This window comes from Vitis riparia, chromosome 6, assembly GCF_004353265.1.
Source record: "Vitis riparia cultivar Riparia Gloire de Montpellier isolate 1030 chromosome 6, EGFV_Vit.rip_1.0, whole genome shotgun sequence".
Classification (NCBI taxonomy): Eukaryota; Viridiplantae; Streptophyta; class Magnoliopsida; order Vitales; family Vitaceae; genus Vitis; species Vitis riparia.
In genome coordinates this window covers 22299796-22320089 of record NC_048436.1, presented here as the reverse complement: position 1 = coordinate 22320089, position 20294 = coordinate 22299796, and the positions used below count along the sequence as shown (strand labels likewise).

Below are 20294 nucleotides of genomic sequence, written 5' to 3'. Positions count from 1 at the left end.
AAATAAAAATTTAAAATATCAATATTATTTTTCAAAAATAATTATTTTATTTTAAATATAAAAATAATTCTACAAAAAAAATCATGGTCTTGAGATTTAAATTATTTAATAGTAAAAAATGATAAAAATAAAAAAATAAAAAATAGAAAATTTCTTAAGGTGCAGTTTGTCAGAGGATATAGTGCAGTGTCAGTGACTGTAAATTTTCCGGGAAAAGAAAATAAATTTTCCGCGCGTTATTTCTCGCTGTCCAAGCGAGCGTGAGGATAGGTTTCCTTTGTACACACTACCAACAACAACAACGTCCAGCGGAGAGAGGCAGGGAGAGGTGAATCCAATATCAGCTCTATCAGTGAGAGAAAAAAGAAAAAAAAAAAAGAAAGGAAAAGAGAAGACGAGAGAGAAAGAAGAAAGAAAGATGAGGAATGCATCTTCAGCATCAGCTCCACCTTCATCTTCTTCAAAAACACCATGCTGCATCAAGGTTGGATTGAAGAGGGGGCCATGGACGCCGGAGGAAGACGAGGTTCTGGCCAATTACATCAAGAAAGAAGGAGAAGGCCGGTGGCGCACCCTCCCGAAGCGCGCCGGTCTCCTCCGCTGCGGCAAGAGCTGTCGCCTCCGCTGGATGAACTACCTCCGCCCTTCCGTCAAGCGCGGCCAGATCGCCCCCGATGAAGAGGATCTCATTCTCCGCCTCCACCGACTTCTCGGCAACAGGTTAGGGTTTGTGTATTGGCTGCAGAGCTGCAATCTCCACAGTGATTTGTTTGAATTTAAATGCAGTTTGGATTTCAACTGGGGTTCGGGCTTTAGGGTTTTGCTTATATACTCATATATTCTTTCATTTTTCTGTTCTAGGGTTTGAATGTATGCAGTTTGGATTTGGGTTTTGGTTTTGGTTTTTGACGTACGGTTTGAGCAGGAATATGCAGTTTGGATGCTAACTAGGGTTTTTTCGGATATGGGGTTTCAGGTGGGCTTTGATTGCCGGAAGAATTCCGGGCCGGACGGATAATGAGATAAAAAACTACTGGAACACACACCTGAGCAAGAAGCTGATCAGCCAGGGAATAGATCCGAGAACCCATAAGCCATTGAACCCTAATTCATCATCTGTTGATGTGAAAGCTTCTTCTTCAAAGGCAAAAGCTGTTATGAACCCTAACCCTAACCCTAACCCTAACCCTAATCCTTCTCCTTCAGAAAAAGCAGCAGCCAACAAGGAAGCTGGGAACTTCAAGAGTGACAATCAGTATCAGATTGGGGCAGCTGGCAATGATGGCAGTCCCAATATCCAGAACTCGGATGGTTCCGGGACCGGATTGAGGAGCAGCAACAACGAAGAAGACGATGACCTTAACTGTGGCACCGATGATGTCTTCTCTTCATTTTTGAACTCATTGATCAATGAGGATGTGTTCCCTGGACAACACCATCTCCAACAACAGCACCATGGTGGTCTCATTGCACCGGGCTCCGATGCTTTGATCTCTACTTCTTCAATCCAGTCGTTCGGGTTCGGTACCAGCTGGGAGGCTGCAGTCATGTCTTCCACGTCTGCTTTTAGCCAAATCGATCACTCCAAGAGGTTTAACGATCAACCTGATAAGCGGTTCTGACAGCCGGTGTTCTTCAATTTGGCTTCAACACCCTGCAATGAGATATATAGTTAATAAGAATTCTAGGGTTTGGGTTGTTAATTTATGTATGTGGTTGTGTTGTTGTGTTAGTATGCTTTATTTGTATTGTGAACGAATCATGGATTCAGAAAAAGGATATTGTGTTTCGCTTCCGATCAAGAATTTGAATTTAGCACGGTTGTTCATCACAATATTTATGCAAATTCCGAAAATTCCTTCAATCCTACGTACCAAAAACATACTGTTTTTCATGGTAATTTACTCCAATATTCATGCATGTTAGTTTTAGTGATGAGATTCAAAAGGATAAAAGCTAGAGAAAGCTCTGCAATTGATGCATTTCCTTAATTTCTTACTAATTTCATCATCATCTTCTCAAGTATATTTTTCAAAATCGAAGATATGCCAATTAAGAAATGATCAAGGACAGCAAACCAGTGCTAGAAATCACATATGAAATGAAGAAGCATGATCAATAAACTACTTTTATTTTAGCAATCCCTTTCTTATGATCATAATCAACCTGATACAATTAATCGACATTCTACAAAATTCTCCGGTACTAAAACTACAACATCTCACTCAATTAGGTGGAATTCTTGACATTTATAAAGGCGGGGAGCTCAAAGCAGATAATATCTATGTAACAGGTAATGAGAAGAACTCTTCCATGAATGAATTTATAAGAATGGAAACCAAATCCTTATCAATATAATATTGATATGCATTTGTAGAAAGTGAAACCAGATCCTAACTAATATTGATGTGTATGTATGTATATAGTGTTTATAAGGCAGACTCTAAGCAGCATGGATATATATAACTTATTCAAAGTTTGATTAACCAGCACAGTTTTGACAATTTTTCTTGATGCAGGCACACTCAAATCCATATGCTAAATGAAGTTATTATCGTCTTTGCAGATTTCTCGTGATGTTAATTATGAAAAAGTTGTATAAACTAGTATTTCAGGTTCAATTTCCTTATCTAGGCAACAAACTTCTTAGTTTGATCACTCTGGTAGTCTACTTGATACCTAGGGTTTCTGAGATTACTGCTCCAATTAATATATATATGCATGGACTCAAGCTAGAGTATCTCTTACTCCTACTAGTTCCTCTCACACAGTGGAATATGCTTGAGACCAGGGCTTAGTTAACTAAATGCATTGCTCAACATAGTCTCAAAAGATCATCAATTAAGGGTTTCCTCTTAGGCTATAAGAGTGTCCTTTCACTATACCATTGAGAACAATGTGCCTAATTTCCCGAGTTATCCAAATAATTAGACTTGCAGAACCTCAATAAAGTTCATGACAAAGAAATTTATATATATACACACATGTGTACTAGTAATGAAATCCTTCATCAAGAGTTTCATATCACGGAGAGAATTCATACATATCAAGAATGGGAATAATGCAACACTCTAATTATCCTTTTTTTTTTATGGTTGATTTTTCAATAGTCTACGACCATAATATCAGTTTCCTATGAGTTCATCAGAATGTACATGTGCCACCCTTTTCATATTTCATATCAAAAGAATATAAATCAAGTGAAGAATTTAGAAGAATTGAGCATATTCACTGGTTTGGCAGTGTTTTAGAGAGGAGCCATCACAAACTAGGGTTTCTATGAATATCACCATGCATGGCAGAACAATAAAGCATCAATACACAAGATGAAAATGACTTACTAGGTGTCATGTATGGTGGACCAAGATGTGTCCCAAGCTCTGCAACTGAAGTACTCCGCCTGAATCGGAATATCTCTAGTGTGTAAGACTGACCGCATTTTCACTCCTGAACCATGATTCAGCATCAACAACTTGACAAAGATTTCAGATTTAAGCAGCCTCTTATCATCTTCATAATTCATCCTAATACTATTACATATGTTTTGCCTTCGTAGAAGACTCGTGTTCATGTGCACAAAGTGTACAAGTATGACATTTTACCACCTTCTTGTGAGAAGTGCGCATGCACTCTTGTATTGTGTTGGATTAAGTCATAAAAAATTTAAGCTGTTATATAATAGACCAATAATATAGAAAGTTTACCAGATATATAGACAACATCCTCTCATGCGTGTATATATATAGAGTAGATAGATTCATCAATTGTTTTCCAAAATTATTTCATCATGTGGGAAAGTTGAAGGAAAATGTTAGGAAAAGAAAATAGGGAGAAAAAATAAAAGGAAATAAGCAAAGGAAAATAGAAAATAGATTTAAAGTTAATAAATTATTTTTATCTATTTCTTTAAATTTATTTCCATTATGTTAACTTTTTTATATAAAGATTTAATAATTTAGAAGTATATAAGTTTCTAACTAATTTCAATTAAATTTGATCTTCTTTCGTGTTTTTTATGATAAAACCAAACATTAAAAAATCATTTTTTGTTTCTTTCTTTAGTATGTTTAAGATCCAAAGGTAGCCTAAATTGTTAGAAAAACAAAAAAATAGAAGGAAAGAAAAAGTTAAGGAAGAGAAAAAATGGGTTTATAAACTTAACAAGTTTCTCTTCCATGTTTCTTCAAATTTATTTATTTTCTTGGTTTTTCGTACAAGGAACAAAGAATTTAAGTTTATGTTTGGTTCTCGAAAAGTAATAAGAAAAGAAAAAAATATTAAAAAAATGATTTTTTTTTTCATATTTGGTTGTCTTATGAAAAATATAAAAGAAAATCAAATATAATCAAAACTAGTAAAAAACTTATGCATTTCTAAATTATTTAATATTTATATCAATGATCTAAAATAAGTAAACGAGTTTAAATTAATAAATAAAAATAATTTATTAACTTTAAATCTATGTTTTATTTTTCTTTATTTTTTCTTTCCTTCTACCTTTTTCTCTTTATTTTTTTTTCTTGCATTTTCCCTTAAATTTTCCAAGAACGAAACATAGCCTAAAAGTATATAATTTTTTTTAAAAAAACTTATATTTGAGTTTTATTCACATTATTTCACAATAAATCAGGAGAATTTGTAATCCTTTCTACACTTTTGTTTCTTTGATACTTTCATTGATCCAAATGGAATCCCAAAAGTGTGCCTAGGTTTAAGAAGACCTTAGAATCCAAGTGCAATGGGATGAGAATTGGGCCAGTCTACCTGGTGGAAATCATCTTAGCCCAATGGTCCAACACACATATCTTGGCTCCAGGCCCAGGCCCCCAAAACCCAAACAACTGGGTTGGGTCACACTTGGGCCACAACCTAATCCCACTTTTGAGCCTTTGACCATACCATGGATTCCCAACTGTCTGACACAAAGATTTGTGTTTTCATCTTCATTTTTTATTTTTGTTTTCAAAAAACAAATCTAGTGGTTGAGGAGATTTTGTGACGTTTGACCTAATATTCAGTCTCATATCTGACCCTCAACTCAACTAACTACCATTCTTCTCCTACTTGATCACTTTGGTAGTTGGTTGACTCTCAGTAGGTGGAGCCTTTGACCCTCAGATTCCCCCCTTTCTACAATCATCATATCATCAATTCCCACTTTCCATGTAAGAGATCATCATCTGCAATTTTAAAGTGTTTTTCTTGCTTTTGGAAGCAAAAAAACTGCTTCCAAAATTTGCTCCAAACCAAACATGCATGTACAGAAAAACGGTAGGAGAGGACAAAGAATTGTGCAGAGTTGACATTAGAAAAGAATAAGAATACCACCATCGAAGTGGTTTTCTTAAACATACTTCGGAAATATACCATGTTTAAAGGGTAAAAAGACAAAGAAGATAACAAAAATGGACCACCCAAGGAGTTGGAAGGCATGTGACTTCTGGTAGAAATGATGGGTGATAAAACCCTAATTTTGCTTTCTTGTTTGCATGAATGGACACAAGTAATAATCATCTCTTTAAACTTTAGAAATTTATAGTGAAAAGATGCTTAATCTCCTTGTTATCATAGATAAAAGGGTATTTTGGTAATGATTTTGTTTAACTTTTTGACAAATGAAAACAAAACCTTAATTAATTGTGAAGATGACAAACTTTGAATATTTGTAGCCATTTAAATATGGGGTTTAGGTTGAAAAATGACACTTTACTATTATTTATTTTCACTCAATAAACTACTAAGTTTGACAATAAATTTGGGTCCTTCATATTTTTATTTTTAATTCCTCTTTAATTCCTAAAGACAACGTTTCAAACAAAAATGAGTCTAAACCTTAATACTGAATAATTGGCACAACCCTAAAAGAATCCAAAGAAATGAATATGTTCATCATCGAGTTAAGTAATGTCACAATTTGTTATTAAGTATAATTTTTTGGTTTTGTTTTGCCTGTTGAATGTGTCATAGCATGAAATTTTCTATCGTGTTTTGATTTTGTTTTCTTAGTAGGGTTTTCTACTTCTAAAACCGTAATGAACTAAAAAAAAATTAAACGTTTTGATTAATATTTTTTGAAAAAACTCTTCTAAAGAAACTTTTTTATCTTTTCATAGACAAAGAACATAAACGCAAAAGATAGTAGTTGCATATATCCATTCGTTCATAGAGAGCACGAAACCAATGATAGTAGACTAATGAAAAGAAAAGAACTAGCATTTCTCATATGATACAAAACTTCAAGAAGGAAAAGAGCTTACCTCAAAAACCCGAAGAAACTTTGGTACTTATAGAACTTCTAAGCCTCTTCTATCGTTTGTAGCAAAATGCAGTGGCATATGAGGACACAATGGTGAACATGGGGTCATGGAAATCTCAGGAACCCAAACTTTTTAGAAGAAAAGAGAAAAAGAGAGAGAAGGGGAAAAGGGATAGAAACAGGGAAGAGAGCTCTTGGGCATCAAAGGGAGTTCAGAAATTCTTTATATTCAACACGGTTTGTGACCCTAAGCATGTAAAATTGGCCTTATGGTTGGGTAGTTTGGTTGGACCGACCGTTGGATTTTATGTTTTCTCAATTGGGTTGTCCGCAAATAGTCCCATTTGAATCTGCCCGACCAAACATTCTTACCGGTGAGGAGAGGGGGTCAAAAATTTGTCCGTTAGACAGACCAACCTTTCTTCTTTTTGGTCAGTCCCATCGGTTAAGGCCTCAACTGCCTATCAGCTTATGGAGTTAGGGGTAGTGGTACCCCTGCAGTTTTGGGACTGGTGTCCCAAACCCCAAGTTTCTTGCTACAAAATTTATTACCCATGCTCCCTTTTGATGCTTTGGCTCTTTTTTATAATGGTTTGTTTTCAAACATAAGTACAACAATTTCTTATTGCTAGGGTTTTTTATGGGTTTATTTCTTATGCATTACTTTATATTACTACTACTCTAAGTTAATACACACATTGAGGAGTAAATATAATCTTATTGATAATTAGAGATGACAATGGGTTGTGTCGGGTTGGGTTCATAAATATGATCCATTTATTATAAGGATAAAATGATATAACCCACAACTGGTTTAATAAGTGAGTTAAGTTGGATTGTGAATAAATGGATATGAATAACTTATTAACACAATTCTAACCCATTAAAATTATTAACATGGTTTTAATCCGTTAATACACTCCAGCTTATTAAACATGTTAATATAATTATAACACATTTAACCTATTTTAGATTTTAAATTTATAAATATGTTATTTTAAAATTCTTTTTATTTGCTCAAACTTTCAAGGTTTTTTTATAGAGTTAATTAATTTAATTATTTGATTTCAATTATAATATGTTTATAATATAAAATTTAAATTTAATTTACACTTATTTATTCTTTTATTTAATGTTTTAATAATAAAATATTTTTAATATTTATAATGAAATATAAAAAAATTACTTAGTTATTTAACTTTTTTACTATATGATATTTAATTAATATTTTAAGTTTTTAAAAATTATATATATATATATATATATATATATATATATATATATATATATATATATAGAGAAAAACACTTTTCGGTACCATATCCATTTTTTTTAGGATGATGAGTGGAGATGACAGCACGGGGACACAAGTGGGGGGAAAACGGGAAATGGGTGAGAGAATAAGATGGGGAACAACAGCTACAATAGGCAATTTTGGAGGATAATGAGTGGAGATGAGAGCTCGGGAACATAGCCGACTATGGTGGAGAAGATGGTTGGCTATGGAGGAGAAGAGAGGTGAAAAAGGGAAGAAGGGGTTGAGAGAGGGAGAGAACAAGAGGGAAGAGAAGGAATAAAACGGGAAATGGGCTGAGTGGGGGAGACAACAGGTACCCAGTTTTTTTTTTTTTTTTTCATTTTTTCATTTTCTTTTGGATGGCTGAGATTTAATATCTTTCATCCAACGGCTAAAAAAATACCGAGGCATACCATAGAATTTCCCATATATATATATATATATATATAAGATTCAATGTATTGTGGTTGTACGGTTATACTATAACATTATTGAGAGACATTGCTTCAAAAATTGAAGGCACACAATTAATGGGAAAAATCAAAGCTTTATCCTCACACCCAATTGCCAATAATCCACAGTCAAAGTGTGAAAGCCCTTATTTTGAAGGGCTTGACCTACCATTCTCCATATCAAATCTCAATTGAAATTCCACTTTACAAAACACTAGCACCCTCAAAACTCTGAAAATGTAAGGCCCTGTTTGTTTCTTAGTTAATCCGAATTGCATTATAGTGTTCTCAAAAAACACTTAATAAATTTCTCGTATGAAAAACTCGTTGGTTGCTTGACTCACGAGAGAAATAATGCTGTTTTTAAAAACAATTCTAAAAAATAATTTTTGAAAATTATTTTAATATTTTAAAATCATTTTAAAATTGACTAGCAAAATGGGATTAAGTGTCAATTTGGAAATGGTTATGAAACAATTATAAAAAAAAGTTTTTAATAATTGTTTTTAAAAATAATTAAAAATTATTTTGGTGAATAAAATTTTGTTTAAAAACTTAAATATGAAAAATAGTTTCGTTTATTTGTTTTATTTTATTTATTTTCCACAAAGGTGGTAATATATATAGATATATATTTTAATATTTTCTAAAATTTATTGTAAAAAATAACCCATATTTAGATTTTTTTTGTTCAATATTTGTTAAATATAAATTAAAAAATTTAAAATTGTCTTATCATCTAAATAATTGAAAAACCATTTTGAAGAATAGTTTTGAGATTCATCTTGTTTATATTTGCAAAAAAAAAAAAAAGAAGAAAGAAAGCATGCTTGATTAATCAAAAATAGGTTTTGAGAATTATTTTATTTAAAAAAATAATTATATAAATATGATATTTAAAAAAAAGATTAAAAATAACGTGTTATAGATAAAAATAATTTTTAAAAATATATTAACAACAATGGAAGAAATGAAGTTGGTCAGCAGAAAGTCAACAGGGAAATTTGGTAAGAATGAACATTTGATATGACAGGAAAACGTCCGATCAATGAAAGATATATAATATATATTGATTGATTTAGGTTTCTCCCCAACAACAGAAGCAGGAAAATTTGCTCTATTGCCAACCACTCTTTGCTGCCCTATTCTCAAACCAACATTTCAACCTCATTCTTCAATTCTACAAAAACTGATATTCCCTTATACCCCCCAAAACTGTTAAATCTAATCAACACTTCTTTTCAAAAACAATTTTGAGAATTGTTTAGGGTTTGTTTGATATTATTTTTGAGAATAGTTCTATTTTTTTTTCAAAATAAAAAATGGAAAATAGGCTTAACAACTCTGAAAACAAACACGTTTGACAATCAAAGCATTATTTTTTATTTTCTACCATTAAATAATTCTCAAAAAATAATTTTTAGAACTGTTTTTGATATCAAACATTCTAGACCTAAATATGATTAAAACTTGAAATAATTTTAACCTATTTTCTATATTTTAAAATATATTTAAAAATAATTTATATTTATAATAATTTATTTTAAATTTTTCTTCTTGCTTATATAATTATTTTTCAAAACATTCCTAAAAAGAAAAAGTAAAAACAACTAAAAATAACCAAAAATGTCTAAAAAGAAAAAAAAGCTTTATGTTTTTTTGTTTTTAGAATAAAAAATTGCTTTCTCTTTTTATTGTCAAACATATTTTTATGTTTTTTTTCTCAGAAATTGTTATAAAAAATGGGTCTTCCTTTTTTTTTTTTTTTTGGGTTCTTTTTTCTTTTGATTTGTGGGCAAGGGCTACGTTTGGGTGAGGGTTGAGCTGGACTTGGGTTGGGCGTATGAAGGCTAGGCAGGGCTTAAATATGGGCCTCGGATATCAAAATTTTGGGCCGCCCCATGTGAGGTTTAAGGCCCATGTGCCAAATTTACACAACCACACAATGAACTAATGTGGCAAAAATTAAGGATGGTTTCGATTTTTTCTATTTATTAATTTTAAAATAAATATTCCCATAAATTACAAAAATCATTCATTCACCCTCATCCTGTTCAATTTATTCCTTTTTTTTAAATAATATAATTTCTAAATAATGTTCAAATATTTTTAATATTATTCTATTAAACATTTTCATAAAAGGTAGATGAAAAAACTTTTGTTAAAAGAACATAAACAAACTGAACATTATCTAAAATTTTCATTTAATAAAAAAAACAACCGACACTAGTTTAAAGAAAAAGGGCTGTTTGGATATTATTCTTGAAACTATTTTTTTTTTTAAGAAATATGATCAATATTTGGAGAATTTTTACATTGTGTATAAATATATAATTCCTTGTTTTTAAGAATAATTCACAAGTGACTTTATTCTTTAACGACTCATTTCAAAAACTATTTTTTAAAAATAATTTTCGAAATGATCAGCAAATAGAAAACTAACTTTATCTATTTATTTTTATTATTTAGAGAGCATCCTGCCAAACAGACCCTGCAGGAGAAACAAAGCCCAACAATTCAGCCAATTCCACAGGAACCACCAGAATTTTGATTGTTTTATCACTTATTTTATTCCTCAACTCTCTGTAAATCGCTTCTCCTTCTCTCATCAAATTAAGCTATGGCAAGCACCAGTTGCCCAACAATACTATTACCATTCTCAAAAGTTGATTTTCCTATTCAAAGAGCCACAAAATTTGCTCCGTCGATCAATATTGGTAAAACCCATCTTCAAAAACTTTCCATTTCCAGATTTTCACGCTTTCGACCAAATGGGTTTGTCGTCTTTTCTCGTTTGAATGATTATTCAGTCGATGATTCATCTCGGGACACTCTGAAAAACAGCCCAGAACTTGGGGTTCAGAGCTGGTAATGCTTTTAATTGATGTTCTCTCTCTTTCCTTTTCATACTTTTGAGGGTTTTGGATTGATTTGAGATTTGGGTTGGTGTGTATCTGAGTGTTTTGGATAGGTTTTTGTTTGGTTGGTGAGAAAATGGAGGAAAGGAAAATTAAACAGTACCATATGTTAGAATTAGATTGAATTTTAAGGGCACATTTAAGCTCTATTTGGTTGACAAGAAAATTGTAGAGAAGATAAGGAAAATTTACTTGGAACTTCCACATTTTTTAGCTCTGTTTGTGGAGAACTAAAATATTGCGAAGTTGGATGTTTTCTTTCTTTTACTCTGGTTTCTTAGCTGCCAAACAGATTATGACGTTTCTCAAAAAACTTGTAAGTTAATTATGATACCCTTTGATGAATTTATTGAACGTGATCATGTAAGCCAACTTACTGCCAATTGGTATAGCATATATTTTCCTTTCCCCTTTGTGACTTGGGCTTGTTTCATTGATAGAGTGCGGACATAATGTCTCTTTTCTCTTTCTCCTTGATCAGAAAATCTTACTTATCAGTTAAAAAAAAAAAAAATCATATTATTTCTATAAATGAGGTTTACTTCTTTATAGGTCTAAGCAAAATTGTAAATGGTTTCACAGAACAAATGTAGTAAGAATTGCTGATGTGGCACAGTTAGGGTTGGTTGATCAGTGAAGTAGGTCTACTGCATAGAGCCTTGGTTTCATGTTATTCAACATTTTAGTATTGTAAAATTTTGATTATGATGGTAAAGTTATATCAATCTCTTTTGCTAAATTTTCAATGTGATTTCTGCTGTTTTTATAGCACATGGAACTGGCGGGGTTATTCGATTCGCTATCAGTGTGCGGGGAACAGTGGCCCTGCATTGGTTCTAGTTCATGGTTTTGGAGCAAACAGGTCTACATCACTCACATTTTGCTTCTCATTAGCAGACTGCTAATTAGGTATTAAATACACAGGTTGCTTACCAAGAACTTGCTTTATTCATAGTCATGTCTTCTATTCTTTGTCTTCATGGAAACTTCAACTTTGGAGTGGTCTATGTTTTCTACAGAGGTGGGAAACCTACAAAGTAGTTTGAGTGACATCAACTTACATTTTAGATTCTTCCTTTGGGTTCCTTTTTCCTTTGGCTAATATCATGCCTTGTGATTATTTTCATGTATAGGCTGCAGTGTCACAATTTGAACTTTTACCTTTTTTGGTTTTTCCTTCTCTTGAACCTATGATAATCTTGTTTATCAGCACTTGTTGTTTCTAAACATATATATAGATCATATGCTATGACCTTTCATTTCAAAAGAGAAATTTAGCTCAAGTCTTCTGGCTTGCTTGAGGCAAAATGGCTCTTGGTTCATGGCAACAATTTGATGAAGGAATGAATCACATGCTGCAATACTTGAGGCTTACTTTAGCGAATGGCAGATTATTGGTATAGAATTGAAATTTAAGATCTTTTTATTAACTTACAAAAATGCTCTTAACGTTTATGAGGTTTCGGAAACCCTTCGACACTGTGTTACATTTAAAATCACACTAGATAATGAACCAAAGGAGAGAACAGAAGAAGAGAACTAGAAAGTTAAAATTTGATCATGTTTGTTTGTGCAGAGAAAGTTGAGGGGAAGTTACAATGAATGTTAACATTCTCCTGTTTGCTAAGGTGGAGGTGACACTGGTGGGGAGGTCTCTGAGGCATCCCTTACAGTGGCTTGTAATATAAAAGGACCCAGATCAATGGAAAACCATATGATTTGTAGTTCTTTGGTCATGTTTCAATTATCCCTTTACATCACAGATCATGAAAAATGAAATGTTGAGTTGATTGATTTCATATCTAAGGAAAGGAACCATGAGCAGACCTGGTCCTTGATGCAGAGTAATGTTACTAAAAGGCCAGGACTTAAGTTTATAGCCTTTGCATGTTTGCCATATATGAACTGTTGATTGTTGCAATTTTGTTTCTCAGATCTTATAACTGCATCTTGAATGTGCATATATCAGTAGTTGTGACTCACTCAATTCTCTTAACAGTGATCATTGGAGGAAAAATGTTCCAGTTCTTGCAAAATCTCATAGGGTATACTCAATTGATCTTATTGGTTATGGCTACTCAGACAAACCAAATCCTCGCAATTTTGGAGCTGATTACTTCTATACATTCGAGACGTGGGCCACCCAGCTAAACGATTTCTGTACTGATGTGGTCAAAGATGAAGCGTTCTTTATATGCAATTCCATTGGAGGTGACAGCCCTTTTTAATATTTGGTTCTTATGTTCTTAGTCCTCCTCTATTGGTTTTGATTCTTAAACATGTCCTTTTTACTTCCAAGTCCTCTTTGGTGTTTCTTTCGTCCTTACAGCAACTGGGTGAATTTACAGAATTTCATTCGAAAGTTTAGAAGCTAATATTTTTATACGGTCTTCTTGTAGGACTTGTTGGCCTTCAGGCAGCAGTTATGGAGCCACAGATCTGTAAGGGCATCATGCTTCTAAATATCTCTCTTCGTATGCTTCATATCAAGAAGCAGCCTTGGTATGGAAAACCGGTTATCAGATCATTCCAGAATTTGCTCAGGTAAAATGGGTTATCTTCTATATGCTTCAGAGTTGTGAGCTCGTGATCTCTGGAATTTAGGTAGTCATGCTATTGTGGCAGGAACACCGCTATGGGCAGATTCTTCTACAGAAGTGTTGCCACACCAGAGTCTGTGAAGAGTATTCTTTGCCAGGTATTCCTCTATGTTGATATGGATGTATTTTGATTTTCTGTTTAAAAGGGGATGATGATAGACAAGTCATCGGTAGAAGAAAGTAGAGTGCATAGGCCTCACAAAGAACTCGATTCGTTCTGATGAATTCTGTTCCAGTGTTACCATGACACATCACAGGTGACAGAGGAACTAGTTCAGAAGATCCTTCTCCCTGGGCTGGAGCCTGGTGCAGTGGATGTTTTTCTAGAGTTCATTTGTTACTCAGGGGGCCCTCTTCCTGAGGAACTTTTACCTCAAGTAAAGGTCAGTTTTTCGAAAAGTATGCCTTGTATGCTAACTACTATCACCCTTCTGTTAGATATCGTCTTTGACAAAACAAATTTGTGCCTTTTTCCTGGTTTTCTGTTCACTGCAGTGCCCTGTTTTGATAGCATGGGGTGACAAGGATCCATGGGAGCCCATTGAGCTTGGAAGAGCCTATGGGAAATTTGATTCTGTTGAAGATTTCATTGTCCTTCCTGATGTTGGCCACTGCCCTCAGGTCTCTCTCCCTCTCTCCTTCTCTCCCTCCCTCTCTCTCTGTCATCTGGGACCTAGTATGCAGAAAAGGCTGTGATTTCTTGTTGTTTTGTGATGATTTCTGACTAAGATCATCTGTTAATGTATGTGCGTGTGTGTGTAGGATGAAGCACCTAATCTTGTGAACCCGCTTGTTGAGTCATTTGTAGCGCGCCATGCCTCACCTAAAGCTAGTGTTTCTGTATGAAGTTCATCTGATCCCTTGTCAGATTGATCCACTGCTATTCATTGGCGCTTCAAGATGTCCATTTCTCAACACTGCTGCTGATCAGACCACTTCTTATACAAACATTGATCCATTTCAAAGTTGATTGAAGTCTTAGAAGGCAGAGGCTCACAACATTACCACTGAAGCCAGCATACTTTAAAGTGAATACAGCATTTCATACCGATTCCTGGAAAGCTAAAGCTCACACCAGCAGTACATTTTCGAACAATCTTTTAGCCCCATCTTGTTTGTTCTACACCGTTCTTGTATAATAAACAAAGCTTAAACCAACACTAATCTGGGTGTTAGGCCTGTTTAACTTTCTCGGTTTGGAATTAAGTAGACTGACAAGCACTTGGTTGTTGTAACAGTCTTGAACAAATTTTCCTCTGCATCATTATGTTGGATAAGATTTTGGATTTGTTTGTCCCATCTTTATATTACAGCAACTGTGGGGTACATGTTCACATTCAACACTTTCAATGGTGGTTAAGAGGCAATGATGAATGCCTTCAACCATCATCCTATCAATCATCAAAACTACTAATTTTGTCACGAAAATTCCGGATTAACATAATTATCAAGACGAATGCTTTTCACATTCTTGTCTCCTACCATATTTAAAAGTAATGTAACTTGTTGCAGAAAACAGGGTTGCACTCAGAACACAGTTGTGCAAGGTGATTTCATTTTATGAAGATATGCAATAAGTTTTTATAATGATTGTATAAATATCGTCTATTTTGAGTTTAACGGGTTTTCTTATGATTTTAAAATATGTTTAACATGGGAATTAATAATTGATTGGTGGCGGTTCCATGGTGGACCCATCTTTCATGCACACTTCAACCCTCCTCTCTTTTTCTTTTTTTTTTGGCCTACAACCTTATTATTTTGTTTCACAAATAATCTTCTTTGGATTAATACCTGTAATCTCAATTAATGGGAGAAATAAATAACCCTAATTTAAAAAAAAAAAAAAAAAAAACTTCAAATCTTCAAATTATTTTACCTTTTTCTTTTCAACGGAAGTTCTATAAATATATCTTATTCAAACTTTATTGGAGCTCGCAAAATCTCTTCTGTTTTGATCATGTTCTTCCTCTTTAAAAGCATGGGAGGAAAAATAGTCAAAATATTTTCCTAAAAGGAGAAAGTATAAAAATAGAAAATATTTAATTGAATTCAGTCGCCACCTCAATGGGTGTGCCAAGGGACAGTATGATAGCAACACCCCAAAAAATTAAAGAAAAAAAAGAAAAAAAATAAATATCAGTGATACGAAACAAACCACCAAATTAGGGTTTTGAATTTAAATAGCAATGAGGAGATGAATCTCCCCCTACCCTCCAAAAAAGATGAACAGTTGTTCACATCTGGACCCACCAAACAAATTGGATATAAAAAAACAAAAGATCGAAAATAAAGTGAGAATCTCCTTTGACTCAAGTACCAACATTATCATTCATGATGGAAAATCAATCAATCTTCTCATTTTTTTTTTCTCTTCTTTTAAATGCTTCTTTAACCATAGAACACAAAACACAACACATGGTATATATACTCTCCTAAAAACCCCAAGAATACTCTCTCAAATACTAAAGAATCCCAATACAACTTTCCTACCTCACATGCCATATTTCATATATAAATATATATATGGAGGGTGGGGACTGATGAGAAGACTTGGCTCCTAAAAAGTAAATGTGGAGTGGTTTTGGAGGAGGTGAAGAGGCAAAATAGTAATGGGAAAATTCAAAAGGGTGTGTGTGTACTGTGGAAGCAATTCAGGGAACAGAAAGATATTCAGTGATGCAGCTCTTGATCTTGGAAGAGAAATGGTATTATCATTATTATTGTGTTTTTTATCTTCTTTGATTATCATCCATACAAAAGTTCAACAATGGTTTTTTGAGATTGGGAATTGCAGGTTGAGAGGAGGATGGATCTCATCTATGGAGGAGGGAGTGTGGGGCTAATGGGTTTGATTTCTCAGAAGGTCTATGATGGTGGCTGCCATGTTCTTGGGTAAGTGGATCATCAACCAAAATTGAAAAAAAAAAAGAAACCAACTTTTATTTATTTATTTATTTTGTGGGTTTTGATTTTATTTGTATTATCTTTCGTTAAAAAAGAGTGATTCCAAGGGCTCTGGTTCCAATAGAGATATCAGGGCATGCAGTTGGGCAAGTGGTGATTGTTTCTGACATGCATGAAAGAAAGGCAGAAATGGCTTCTAGGGCTGATGCCTTCATTGCACTTCCTGGTATGTCTCTCTCTCATTTCTATATATAAACCAAAATCATCTTACTTTTACTTCACAAAAGAGTGGAGTTGGGAATTCTTCCAGAAGAAGATCAGAGTGTTCTTCCTTGGAGAGACTTTTTACCATCATCGGAGTTGAAGTACTGAAATAAAAGAGAAAAACTAATTGCTAATTTTGATTAAACTAATAATAATAATTATCATATGAAGTTATTTGACTACTAAGATCCTGAGGTTTCATTAAATTTATTAATCAATCAAACTATGATTTATCTCTTCTACCTTTTTTACATATTCATATATATTCTCTTATCATGTAACTTTATGCAAAATTAAGAATATTTTTTAATTATTGTTGATGGGGGTGGTTTTTTGTTTTTAATATATTTTTATGGGTTATTGGTGGAAGGTGGGTATGGAACAATGGAGGAACTCCTTGAGGTGATAGCATGGGCTCAGCTTGGGATCCATGATAAGCCAGTAAGTCAATTTTATTAGTTGATTTATTTATTTTTAAATATTGTTTTATTTTATTCAGAAAAGTAGTAGGGGTTTGGTTAAGTTATTATTATTATTATTATTATTTTATTTTATTTTATTTTTGTAAGTTTCCCTCGACACCAAAACAAAGCATATAAGATGCTGCCATTGAGTCATTGACCTTAGCCTAATATTTTAAAATAATTTCCACAAGCTTATCAATGAAGCTCCTTCAACTTTTTATTTATTATATCTTTTTGAAGCAAGTGTTTTGGATCCTTAAGAAACATCTATGACTTTGATTTTTTGTTTTATTTAAAGCACTCATGAGTCATGACACTCAATCCATATGGGATTTTTTTATCCCACCTCATTAGATTTCTTGGTCAACATCAAATCAACTTTTAAATTCTTTACTATTTAAATCTACTTTGATATGGAAACTTTTGTTTCACATCTCATAAAACCTACAATAATTTGGATGGTTTACAAATTCTTCTAGAATGTAGTTTTTTATTCTTTACAACCAAAAATGATTTTTTTCACTTACAAATTTTTTTACTAAAATAAAATTTTGATATATTTGCAAAATTTTTACAACAACAAAATTTTGGTATATTTGCAAAAACCTATAAGTGTTTTTTTTCCTAATAAATATTCATTATATTTTCAAAAAATTTTATTAGATGTTTTCATTACATTTCCATAAGCATAGAAATAAGATATTATTTTTATTTCCTATATTTTTAATTAGTTATCAAAACTGAAAATAAAGTTTTCATTCTCACAAAAATAAAAAAAAATAAAAAAATCAAAATCTACTTTCTGTCAATAGATTTTGATTTCTCATTTTCTTGCAATGAGATTTATCTCAATTCTCATTGTACACTCCTTAGTCCTTACACACTGACTTACAAAATCTTTGACCTTTATTTTTCATCCTCTTCATGTTAATCCTAGATTTTTTCCATTGATTTTCCCTTGTCACATCAATCCTACACAAAGGGATAAACAAAAAATCAAAACAAAACCCACCCTAGAACCCCAAATTCAATACTGAAAAAGAAAGAAAATTGAGAACCCCAATTAAATAAAGAAATTTGAAAAAACTTCAAATCATAACAGTTGGAATTCTTAAATCAAGAATGAAATTCATAGCTGTATGGCAATATATGTCAATTATCTAGCTAGTACAATTTGACAGCCATCCAAATTGAAAGGGACAGGCATGAGATTCGAGATAGACTTGAGTCCTTGACACCCATTTTCTTTTTTAATAAATAAAAACCCTAAATTGTTTTCTCAGTTGTACTTTCCATCATGAGACCAAAATTGAAAAGAGAATTGTGAGTACACTTTTCATTCCAAGTTAAGACAAAAAATCAAATTATCATTGGTCTGAAGAGAAGTTCAATGTTCTTAGACAAATCTCAAAGATAATCCATCACTTGCTTCAATGCTTGAACTTTGTCACAGACAGGTTACTGCAGCAATAATTGCAATGCATTTTTTTATATTAAAATATGTTAACGGTGAGCTATATATTATACAATATTATATAAAATTAAAGATATTTATTCTTCATATTTTATGAATTATTTTAGTTTCATCATTTTAAAAGTTAAATTCAACATAAAATACTTTTTATGCATGCAAGCAAACCTTTGATGATGTAAGCCACATCTCTGTTAGGAAGGCCCAAAAAATGAGCATTTGGTTGGGAACCAAATGATTTGTGTATTGGATCACAAATCGAGAGGAATCGCGGATATAGTATAAAAAGGCACTTTAAACAAACCAATCACAACAATATCTTAATGACTTAGGACTAGGACCAGGATATGGATGATCAAGTTGTTGCCCACACCAATGATTGACTCCCCTAAGGGGGTTTCTTGTATTCTATTTGTCTAAATATCAAGTTTTAACAACAGTTTTTAAGAATAGTTATTTATCAAGTTGAAGAGTAAAATTCTATCCAAGAGCTCGAGTTTTGAGAACAGTTCTTAGGAACAGTTCTTTATTGATTTGAAGAGTAAAATCCTATCCAGGAACTCAATTCTAAACAGTAGTTTTCTTCATGCTTTCTTTGCGAAGGCACTCTGATTTTATAGATAATGCAATGCTTTAGACCTATTCTTTGTGTTTCGAATTGCCCCTGAGAATACTCTATAAAAGAACACTTGAAAATACCTCAAATTTGTTATAAAAAATACTATTTTTATAACAAATTCTCAAAAAACTGTTTTCAATCTACAATTTGTTGGACATGCTTTTTGACTTGCAAAACTCCTTTCTGCTATGAAAAAACAAAAAAAACTATTTTACAAACATATGCCTAGCTGGCCCTAAAGGTTCATTTTGGATCCAGAAGTTCATTTTTTTTACTGGAAATGGGCTCAAGGGAAGCCTGCTTATCTATCCCATAAACAAAATCTATGTATAGTTACTTTACTGTTAAGAGCCTATATGATAATTCATGTCAAATGTATAAACACAAACAGGTGGGTCTCCTAAACGTAGATGGCTACTATGATTGCTTGCTTGGGTTATTTGACAAAGGTGTAGAAGAGGGATTCATTAAGCCATCTGCTAGAAGCATTGTAGTCTCTGCAAAAACTGCTAGAGAGCTGATACAGAAGATGGAGGTATCTCTAACCTAAAGCTTCATTCCTCAACAAAGATAACATAATTGACATCGATGAGATGAAACTTAAATTTGTTTGTGCAGGATTACATACCTTTTCATGATCAAGTGGCACCAACTCAAAGCTGGAATGCAGGAGAACCCAACGCCACAAATTCATAGCTACTGCTTTTCTTTGATCCTGAGAGGAAGAGGAAATTTCTTGTTGTAATATAACATTTATAAATCATTTGTGACATGGGTCATGCGATTGAACAAATTTTATACAAGAAAATGATGCATTTTAGGGAAGGGGCTTGTGTCCTGTTTATGTTGATCAAACCCTTTGGTGGATACAGAAAGCATGGTATGCAGTAGCTCTGTTGTTCAATTTCTCTACTACTGATAGAGTTAATCCAGAATATAAAAAAACAAAACGGTCAATAAACAAAAGAAGGATGGTGACAATGCATATAAGAAAGCACATTACAGTATTCTACTAACATGAGTTACATTGGAAAGGTAAATATCAA

General features: G+C 32.9%; 2 protein-coding genes and 1 long non-coding RNA gene across 4 annotated transcripts; 2 read left to right on the top strand and 1 right to left on the bottom strand.

Annotated features, from left to right (window-relative positions):
- Positions 1 to 119: 119 nt before the first annotated feature.
- Positions 120 to 6459, bottom strand: LOC117916538. Its single transcript, XR_004651575.1, has 3 exons — positions 6258 to 6459; positions 3342 to 3447; positions 120 to 1654 (listed from the first exon to the last, which is right to left on the bottom strand). It is a non-coding gene; the product is annotated as an uncharacterized LOC117916538 (long non-coding RNA).
- A 4057-nt stretch (positions 6460 to 10516) lies between these two features.
- Positions 10517 to 14828, top strand: LOC117916065 (pheophytinase, chloroplastic). Of its 2 annotated transcripts, none has more exons than XM_034831876.1 (8): positions 10517 to 10873; positions 11693 to 11785; positions 12923 to 13134; positions 13323 to 13467; positions 13549 to 13621; positions 13760 to 13906; positions 14019 to 14144; positions 14286 to 14828. In XM_034831876.1, exons 1-8 carry the CDS (start codon positions 10626 to 10628, stop codon positions 14367 to 14369), a joined length of 1128 nt encoding a protein of 375 aa, XP_034687767.1. In that variant the 5' UTR covers positions 10517 to 10625; the 3' UTR covers positions 14370 to 14828. The 2 variants fall into 2 exon arrangements, with proteins under 2 accessions (XP_034687767.1, XP_034687770.1); XM_034831879.1 differs by having other exon boundaries at positions 10785 to 10873; positions 11693 to 11832.
- Positions 14829 to 16044: 1216 nt separating this feature from the next.
- LOC117916066 (probable cytokinin riboside 5'-monophosphate phosphoribohydrolase LOGL1) lies at positions 16045 to 20152 on the top strand. The gene is made up of 6 exons (XM_034831880.1): positions 16045 to 16231; positions 16321 to 16418; positions 16526 to 16656; positions 17065 to 17135; positions 19640 to 19783; positions 19867 to 20152. Exons 1-6 carry the CDS (start codon positions 16136 to 16138, stop codon positions 19942 to 19944), a joined length of 618 nt encoding a protein of 205 aa, XP_034687771.1. The 5' UTR covers positions 16045 to 16135; the 3' UTR covers positions 19945 to 20152.
- Positions 20153 to 20294: the final 142 nt, after the last annotated feature.

Coding starts and splice junctions, on each gene's coding strand:
- LOC117916065 (XM_034831876.1), top strand. CDS start 10,626: ATGGCAAGCACCAGTTGCCCAACAATACTATTACCATTCTCAAAAGTT. Junction 13,135..13,322: donor TATATGCAATTCCATTGGAG/GTGACAGCCCTT, acceptor GTCTTCTTGTAG/GACTTGTTGGCCTTCAGGCA. Junction 13,907..14,018: donor AACTTTTACCTCAAGTAAAG/GTCAGTTTTTCG, acceptor TGTTCACTGCAG/TGCCCTGTTTTGATAGCATG.
- LOC117916066 (XM_034831880.1), top strand. CDS start 16,136: ATGGGAAAATTCAAAAGGGTGTGTGTGTACTGTGGAAGCAATTCAGGG. Junction 16,232..16,320: donor TTGATCTTGGAAGAGAAATG/GTATTATCATTA, acceptor TGGGAATTGCAG/GTTGAGAGGAGGATGGATCT. Junction 16,419..16,525: donor GGTGGCTGCCATGTTCTTGG/GTAAGTGGATCA, acceptor TCGTTAAAAAAG/AGTGATTCCAAGGGCTCTGG.